General features: G+C 40.6%; 1 protein-coding gene across 1 annotated transcript; it reads right to left on the bottom strand.

Moving 5' to 3' along the window:
* Positions 1–6338: 6338 nt before the first annotated feature.
* Positions 6339–7440, bottom strand: FERD3L (Fer3 like bHLH transcription factor). Its single transcript, XM_066353776.1, has 3 exons — positions 6953–7440; positions 6612–6854; positions 6339–6528 (listed from the first exon to the last, which is right to left on the bottom strand). The coding sequence occupies exons 1-3, from the start codon at positions 7438–7440 to the stop codon at positions 6339–6341; spliced, it is 921 nt and encodes a 306-aa protein (XP_066209873.1).
* Between the last annotated feature and the right edge of the window lie 1968 nt (positions 7441–9408).

Genomic DNA, 9408 nt, shown 5'->3' with positions numbered 1-9408 from the left:
TAATACAATGCACAAAACTTGGTTTCATGTTCATCAAGCACTTGAGAAAAAATTTAGAACATGACATGAATCAAGTATATGTAAATGTCTTCCTAAAATTAGTGATAATTGGCATTTGTAAGGTGCTTTATGGGTTCAAAGGAATGTCAGTAATTATCGCATTTTTTTTCACTTTTTATTTTGAAATAATTATAGATTACAGGACATTGTAAAGATGGTATAGAGAAGTTCTGTGTTTCTTATACTCAAATGTCCTCCTATAGTCACTTCTTACATATTACAACATCAAAACCTGGAAATTGACATTGGTGTAAAAAGACAGTTCTCTGCCATCCTATTACATATGTAGATTAGTGCAACCACCATTGCAATAAAGATACAGAATTATATTACCAAGAATTATCTTATTTGAATAAATGAATACTAATTTGGAAATATATACTTAAATATAATATCTTGGCTGCTGACAGAATAGAACTCCTCTGAATGAATTCAGATCACTTGCTTTTCAGGTTTATAGTCACATAGCTACCATTTGTTTTTAATATATGTGCAATTAAAGTAGCAGATTAAATGAGGGAGGACTGATCTCTGTGTTCATCAGCTGTGAGTGTATTGTTTCACTGAGAAAGATGTGTATACAAGAACCCAATGATGGCAGCCAGATATTCCAGGCATAAAACATATTGGGGGATAAAAAAAATCTATTTTGTTTTTTTTTCAGTTTATTTAAAATCACTGTATAATAAGCCCTGGCCTTCATATAGTATTTTATGCTTCGACCTATTACCATCGGTGGTGAAGGTGATGCCTTGTTCATAGAGTCTTCATTGCCATAGAATTGCAAGGGATATAACAATAATGATAATGATGCTGATGGGTCTTCTAATAGTCGTTACCATTTACTGAGTGCTCACTATACACCATTTACTCTGCATGCATATTTCAGGCAATCCCCATAACAGCCCTTTTTCAGATAAGCATTATTATCCTTATTTTAAAAATGGAGAAACTGAGTATAAACAAGATTAAGTAAGTTGTACCAGCTTCCATAGCATTCTCTGGTGTGCTTGTGAATCAAACCCACTTCTGTCAGATTCCAAAGCTCGTGTTTGTCAACATATGTTCATCAAAAGAAGCTATGGCCTCAAAATACCCACAGAAGATTATCTCAAGGCCTCTTTAAAAACTTCCCATGAGTAATCCCTCTTCCCAGTATTTTTGCAAAGACTGTATCCCTTTCATATAAGAAAAGCCCAAGCCTACATTTCTGAGATCCTCAGTAAATACAAAGAATACTCATTTTCACATCATATCCGCTTAAATATAATAATCATATAATTATCTACAAATAACATTTTGCCCAAAGAATTTAGTCTCTGAAATTCTTCACTTGGTATAAATCTTAGCTTCAGTATTTATTAGCTGATCAAACTTGGGAAGTTATTTAACTTCTCTATTCCATAGTGTCCTCCTCATTATGAGGGCAATAATATGAAGATATAACATATCCTAAAGTCATTATGAGAACCCTAATAGTTGTGCAAAGAACTAAACACAGCATTTAGAACATATGCTTACATGTAAGTAAGCAACATAGTATACATATATGATTCTAGATAGTATTACTAAGTATTAAAGACATTATTACTTCACCCAGAACTATATAATAATCCAATAACTTGCTTGTTCCCCTTGAGCCCATTTCTATTCTAGTTTCTCCAGCATTTCACTAAACTATGGAATTAAATTAGTCAACATTTTACTAAATTATATGACTAAATATAGTTAAGATCTGACCAGTAATCACCAGAAATCACCAGCTTGTGATTTCATTAAGCTTTGAAGAAGTCACAAAAATATCTGCAGTAAAATAATTGTGTACTCATTCATTCATGCATTCATTCATTCAAACACGTTTATATGATGTTGTTGTGTTTTATTATTCACTAACTGTTTGATCTGTTTCCATATCTCATAGATATGTCTCTCCGTTTTGAAGACTGGATAGCATAAAAAGCTGTCTTTAACAGCTGCTTTGAGGTCATCTACATTTGCTGGCTGCAGGTGGAAATCTCCTTCATAGAGCCCTAAAAAGAAGGTTGTAAAATTTGGCCTTTGAGGGAGCCAAACTATACCAGACTTTTGTATAATATATCATCCACAGAGTGTGTTAAGGTGCTTTTGATCTTTGAAGGCAATATCTTTCAAAGTCATGTGCTGCTTGTATGTGAACATCAGTCCTTTTTAGGAATCTCAGTATCATGCTGATTTCAATGAGTAAAGGAATTTTTAAGATGGTATATAGATTACTCAATATAATTGAGACTCTAGATCCTCTTGAAATCCAGTCCAGAGGATCAAATGAGAGGAAGTATGTGAATGATGCTTTGTAAACAACAAAGAACTGAGTAGCCACAGATATTTTATTATTGAACTTTCTATCATATGCATCGATATCTTGATATCACTAAATATTAAAGGTTATTTGCCTGGTACATAATTAAGGGTAAAATTCTACCAAATATTAGCCATAAAGAGTGTTTTTAAAACACATTCATACTGCCCTTTGCATTTTGTTTTATTTCTTATACTTCTTTACAGAATGTATTTTAAGCAAGGAGCTAAAAACTTGGTGTCATAGAGAAAGTTGTGGTAATTTATAAGTTTTGGTTTCTAGAGACTTGAAGAAGTTTTTCCATCTTTCTGGTATTTTATTCCTGTCAGTTCGCATTGCCTCTTTCCTTCCCTTCTCCTCCTCCGCCAGGTTTGGTTTTGAGCCTTGGATTCAAAGAAACCCCAAAGTCAAAACAAAATGGTCAGAACTGCTGACTGTTGTTTTGTAACCTTTTATAGTCCAGCATTCACAGGAAGAGGGGGCACTGACCAGAAACTGGGCCTAACTTCACCCAAAATGTTGGCAAACTTCAGGAACCTTGAAATGAACTTGGGCCAAGAAACAGATCTACGTCAAATCTTCAACATTTTTCTAACACATTTAAATATAATTTAATGAACTATCACCCTCTAAAAAGTCGATGTTGTGCTTAAAATTCACTATTGATCTGCCAGCTACTTTTGAGGGAAATTAATCTATATTTTGTATTAAATAGAATCTCTTGGTTTTTAAAGTTGCAGATACATTTTGGACCCCCACTTGTAAAATACATTTTCGGTGCCTTAATTACCTTTGAAACTTTGTTTTTTGACGAGTTGTCATTTCAAAAAATAAAATTAGGCTGAACTGTGCTTACTGAGTTTCAACTCAGAATTTTTATAGCCATGTTATAAATCTTCCACAATAGTGTTTTTATAATGGAAATGCTGACAAATGCAATAATAAACACCAATCTGAGGGCCTTAATTGTATGTTCTTGCAGGAATTATTCATACTAGCATAATATTTGGTTCAATTTTCAGCGTGATTTTGTCACATTGGGCGACTGTAAAAGATGATCAGCTGGAATGACTGCCTGTTGATGGCAAAGGCTTCTGATTATTTGTACTTTCCTTGGAAAGCCTGATTATGTCTTTCAAATATGATTTCATTTAGATCTTTTTTTTTTTTTTTTTTGGTTTACATGTCTGAATACTAATAGTAATGTGATAGTTATGGGGAACTTAGTTTGAGACCAAAAGGCAGCTTTCAGTCAGCAAAGAGTGTATAAATAAACCAACTCCAAGCAACATCAAAAATGGTGCATTCCAAGTGTCTAAATAACTTTAAGATTTCAAAAACTAATTATCACAATTTTCCAGAAGTAATCGACACCATTAGGTTTTTTTAAAAAAACAAACAAACTGGTAGAAGGTATTGAGAAACCAGTGTCTACTGATATTTCTATTAATGTTGATTTAGAAGATAATGAAGAAAACAATTTTAACATGTTCTATACTGAAACACTGTATTAAAAAGTACACCGAATTATTGGATCTATCATGGGAAAATTAAGACTATCACACTGCTTAGAAAAGTTGAGTATCAAGATATGGAGAGGTGGTAGGTTCATGTTCAAAATACAGATAATTTTGTCTTATTTCTATGGACAATTTGGTGTAAGAAAAAAATATATATCAATTTCCGTGTTTCTGATTTTTATTTTGCTTAAAATTATTCTATTAATACAATTTTTAAACATTCTTTAAGAGACTTTATATTTTAGCTTCCAAACATATAAAAAAACTTACAGAGAATAAAACATTTATAAGCTATAACAGTTTTAAGAACTGTAGACATAATTCTACCGATAATAGGGAAATAGCTTTTTATTTGGAGGTTTTCCAGGTATTATTTACTATACTGAAGAGGACGTTTTCACTGTAGGATATTATGTGTTTACTAAGAATATAACAGAATGGTTCAGAATACGAGGGAGAAAATGAAGGATAATTCTATATTTACCCTTCAGAACAAAATGGTTCTGAGATCCTCTACACGGTGTTGTGTTTTTTTCCCTGATTTTCGAAATTGGTTCTTTCAACAACATATTAACGACTCCTAGAGTTGAACCAATCTTTTTAATTATTTAAAACTTGCAGGTTTTTAAAGAATGATGTTTCGGTTTCAGGACTTTAGGTAGGAGAAGAAAGGGCACGTCTGTGATCTCTTTTAATTTTGAACCCATTCACAGTGTATGTAAAATGTCAACACATTTTTTAATTGAATTAATGAATAACTGGATAAACCTGAGGGATAGATGGAGCAACTAGCACTCTGTAAGTTGGAAAGCACAATACTATTTGATAATGAGATATAATTATTTCCCTTTGACATATTGAAACGAGTAATTAAAATTTTATCTTTAAAAATACAGATACGCTAGTCTTAGTAGCCAAAATGTTGTCTAGAAATAGAAAATAAAATGAGCAATTTTACTTTATAAAAACTGATATAGCGGCCACTGTCCAAATTTCAGTTTATTTAATAAAGGCGTTGGACCATGAAAAAGAAGGCACTGCCTGGTTTTGTTGTTTGGTCTTAGCTGGTTACATTCTTTTTTTTTTTTCTTTTACCTTTTATCCAGATGTTCTCGTAGTCGAGTCAGGAAAAATCCTGGTGAAAAGATAATAGTCAAAATAAGAAATCATCCTGGGATTGGTGGTCATTTCAGAACTAATCCAGGTCCTATAGATGGGCGAATTAAGGAGAGTTTCAAAAGGAGGCACGTGAGAGGCACATGCCTGCCATGCTGGGCAGAGGGACTGAACTGCTGGAAACTTCCTGGGAGGCAATGTGGCCATTTGTAGCCACATACCTACATGTCCATCTGACCCAGAAATTTCACTTCTGTTTCATATTAGGAAATTATCATAGGCAGAGATTTATATAGAAAAATGGCCTTTGCAACATTATTTTTATTTTTTAAAGAAACTATCTTAGTTACGTCCTTGTCAAGGGATGGAGTTAAGTTGTGAAACATCAATATGGCAGTAAAATACAGCAATCAAAATTATGTTTGGATTATATTTCAAGTCAGCGGAAAAGTGGTCATTCCATAAAGCTGAGTGGAAAAAGAACAGTAGTCAAGTGTCCCAGACTTGTTAAAACGTATTGCATTTAGATCTGTATAGAAAAAAAAAAAAAAAGACTAGAAGGAAATAGGTAAAAATGCTGTGTGTTAATGTGATTTAAATTGTATCCTTTTTTTTAAACCTTTGTTTTCCCAACTTTCTAGAATGAGTATATATTATTTCTTGATACAATGAATTATATTTCTAAAAGTATGATAGGGATAACGTATGTCTGTGTGTTGTGCGCGGGGGTAAGGGGGGGCAAAAGAAAGTGTTAGAAAACTGGGTTTACATTAAGGTGGGCATTCTTCACTCCTGTTTCTTTCCTCGCTTACCGACTCCTGTCTGAACGCCCCCAGCCAGGTGTAGCAGGTCGCCCATCAGAAAGAACCGGGAGAATGGCAGAGGGTCCAAACTGGAAGCGGGCTCTCGGCACCGTCCGGCTTCAGCCTCGGCTCCATCGCACACCCGTTTACAAAGCGGAGGAATGCATCCGCTCCTTGGACCCCCTGCCTGGCCTGTGCCTCGATGGGACTAGAGCGAAAACTAGCGTCCCTGTCTGAAAAGTGTGCGCGCAGGTGACGCTGCTGCTGGCAAGACCCCGCCTTCCCGGCGGGAAACGGGAAGAACCTGCTCTGGGTGGGCCGCCCGAGGACCCCAGCAGCGCCTTCGGCTCCTGCCCGGAGCTGCCCGACCCCTCAGTACCCTCACCTCCGAGTTCAAGCGTCGGGCTCCTGGAGCGACCCCAACAGGTTTGCTGGCTCTACGCGTAGAAAGAGGGAAAGGGAAGAGCGGGGAGGAGAGAAGGGTGTGAGGTCGCCGGTCCTCTACTCCGCGTCGTGACGCACCTCCCACCCGTGCGCCTCTACAAACCTGCCTGTCCGCACGGAGGCCGAGCCCCGGGGCCTCTCCGGAGACCCGCACCCAGCGTCCCTGCCGGGTCTGCGCTCCCGAACCTCCCGGGGGCGCGGGCCGGAGCGCAGCGCCGGCCAGGAATGGCGCAGCAGACCCTGAAGGCTTAAAAAAAATGTCTATTTTTAATTTCTATTTTTTAAAACAGGTAAGGAAGAGCGACTGGACTGTGTCGAAGCCCCCGAAACCTGCCGTTGGAGGAGAGGGTTGGCTCCCCACCCACCCGGGCGGCAGGAGTGGGTTCCGGGCGCGCGCCTCGACGGCCGCCCTCGCTCTCACGGGTTCGGTCGGCGCCGCTCCGCCCCGGCTCGACCCGCCAGGGGGAACGATCCCGTGTATCTGTATTCTGCGAGAGCTTGGTGGATTTTACAACCCCGAGCCGAGCTCGGGAAGGCCAGACGTCCTGTCTCGGAGCGTCCCTCCCTCCTGGCCTTCCAGCCGCACCCACTGCCGCGTCCCGAAACGCCCCACGCCCGCACGCGCCCAGGCGTGGAGGCGCAGCCGCGTCCGTCCCAGACCCGCTCAGCGCGTTTCCTTTTTCTTGCAACTCTCCAAGAGTTCGGTCATGAAGGAAATGTAGACGATGGCCAGGCGGAGGGTCTCGATCCGGGACAGCCTCTTCTCGTAAGCGAAGGTGGGCACCTTCCTCCGCAGCCGGTCGAACGCCTCGTTGAGATTGAACATCCGCTTCCGCTCGCGGACGTTGGCGGCCTGGCGCTGGGCGTAGGTGATCACCCTCTTCCTCTTGGGGCGGCCCAGCAGGCAGGCGCCTCTGCCCTGCTCCTCTTCCTCCTCCTCCTCCCCGTCGTCCGCTTCGCCCTCCTCTTCTTCGGGATCCTCCTCCTCAAAGCGCGCCAGGCTCCTGGGTCTTCCCTCTTGGAGCACCAGGCCTCGGTCTCCAAAGGGGACCCTGGGCGCGAAGTCGCAGAGGAGAGGATGGCCCGGGGAGGCGAGGGACAGGTCTGCGACGAAGTCCAGCACGGTGGCGTCCACGCAGCTCTCCGGATAGAGCGCCATCGCATCCTCTCGGCTCTGTGTCTCATCAGTTTTTCTCGCACGGAGGGGCGAGACTGCTAATCAGCTTCCTAACAGTCCTGAATCTGACGTGACAGCATCAACGAAGGGCCAGGGGACGTTAATATATAGTTATAACCAAGCTGATAACAGGATGAGTCGCACCGATAGGGAAGGCGATGACGACGACGTCCCTCTTCTCGAAACTGATGGAAGGAGACAGGCTTGGGCAGGTCTGGAAGACTCATGGAGACAGGCCTCCATTCGGAGATCCATCTCGCTGCGCCACCTGGGACAGTTCCTTCTTGGCAACTCCCCCCAGTTCTTACCTGCTGTGCTTTTTGTGCCTCTCCTCACCCCGCGGCCAAACCAATATTCCGCAGGCTCCTTATCTCACGCAGTTCTTTAATTTAGAGCTGGCTCGTTCAAAGCCAGGATGTTTTCCACCGCTCTGACTTCTCCTTGGCTTCCGAGTCGGAGGAGTCCTGAATCTTGCCATCCGACTCTGCCAACGAATGCGAAACAAGTGCATGTGCTTTTAATGATGTCCTGTAGAGGGGCCCTGTCTGCCAGGGGTCGAGGGGGAGCTGTTTGTCTGGTATCCCAGTGCAGCGGCCACTGAAAGGCAAGATCTTCCATTAGCTTAAGTAAGCACGGTTGGGGGGCTCAGAGCGCATTCCCCAGAGTCGCTGTTGCAACCGGCTTTCTCCTTCCAGGGCCTCGTAAACATCTCCCGCCTTGTTACAAACCGTGGTTTGTAAAGGCTGTTTCGTCCTAAAGCGGCCTAACAATCCAGATACTTGACTTGCCTTTCCTTACCACTCCTTATCTCCTACTCATGTAAAGTAGAGGATTTTACTTTGAGGGCAAAAGTTATGATGGCAATAAAATGAAAAAAGGGAGTCTTGGCATATTTTCTCAGAGCTTGCTCTAGTGTATAATCCCAGCGTGGGGGGCAAAGCAAACCCTCCCCGCCCCCAAACAAAACAACTCCAGTGTCCTCTCAAAAAAATGTGATTTACCCTTTGGTAAACCCATGGGCCCATCGGCTCACACGCTGTTGAGAAGTCTTTCGAATTTTAAATTGCTGCTCGGTACATGTGAACAAAGGAAAATCCTGACACTTTATCTGGTTTATTGTCTTTATTGATCTGGACTCTCCTCCAGAACATAAGAGCAGAAACTCCACTCTATTGAATTCTGTTTATAGGAGAGTTTGGGTTATCCTTAGATCATATTTTTAAGATGAAAAAGAAAATTTAAATTTGGTATAATAAAAATGAAATTTTGCAGATTTTTATATTATCTCTTAATATTTTAACAAAGAACGATTCATTCTTCCTTCTTTGTTTGCCAGTAACTCTATTTAATTTTTCAGTGTAGGGGATTTTAAGAAGACACAGGACATCTTGTTAGAAAATCATTTTAAAGGTGTATTAGAAATATCCTCCCCTACACCCCCCAAAATGAGCAAACAGATGCCTTGGTTCAAGAAGGAATAGAATCACCATGTACATCAATTCCTATTAAGGAGGTAAGTTGTGATTATAATGGCTCAGTTAGTACATTGGACAGCTCCCAGAAACTGCCTATTTCTAACAGGTAAACTCAATTGCCTTTCCTCTTCCTAGATTCCCACTGTATTCTCCTAGATGCCATTAAAGCAGTACCATCTAGAATTCTTCTTTCTTTTTCTAACCCACTTGTGTCTGAGCTCCCCTTGCTCTTTTGTCCTTTAACTGATTTTCTTTTTGCTGGCTTGTGTTTACTCTTCACTCTCCAACTTTTGTTGTGAGAAACTGAAACAAATTGAAATTTACATTCCTAAAAGCTGTTATTGAGGATGAGATCTTCCATTATGATTACTTATTTCGTTTTTATTAAATTTCTTTCAAAAAGACGACTGAAAATAAAAATGAATTCCAATTTCAACAATGGCTAAGGAAGAAGTAAATGGGAGAATTATTTTTT

The sequence above is a fragment of the Saccopteryx leptura genome, chromosome 12 (genome assembly GCF_036850995.1).
Source record: "Saccopteryx leptura isolate mSacLep1 chromosome 12, mSacLep1_pri_phased_curated, whole genome shotgun sequence".
NCBI lineage: Eukaryota > Metazoa > Chordata > Mammalia > Chiroptera > Emballonuridae > Saccopteryx > Saccopteryx leptura.
The sequence above is the reverse complement of the archived record's forward strand: the minus strand, read 5'-3'. Positions and strand labels throughout refer to the sequence as shown.

Bases quoted from the DNA above. Each gene is read 5' to 3' on its own strand.
- FERD3L (XM_066353776.1), bottom strand. From the start codon at position 7,440: ATGGCGCTCTATCCGGAGAGCTGCGTGGACGCCACCGTGCTGGACTTC. The intron at 6,855-6,952 runs GCGCTGAGCGGG...TGCGGCTGGAAG, and splicing joins AGTTGCAAGAAAAAGGAAAC to GCCAGGAGGGAGGGACGCTC. The intron at 6,529-6,611 runs GTTTCGGGGGCT...ATTTTTTTTAAG, and splicing joins ACCCTCTCCTCCAACGGCAG to CCTTCAGGGTCTGCTGCGCC.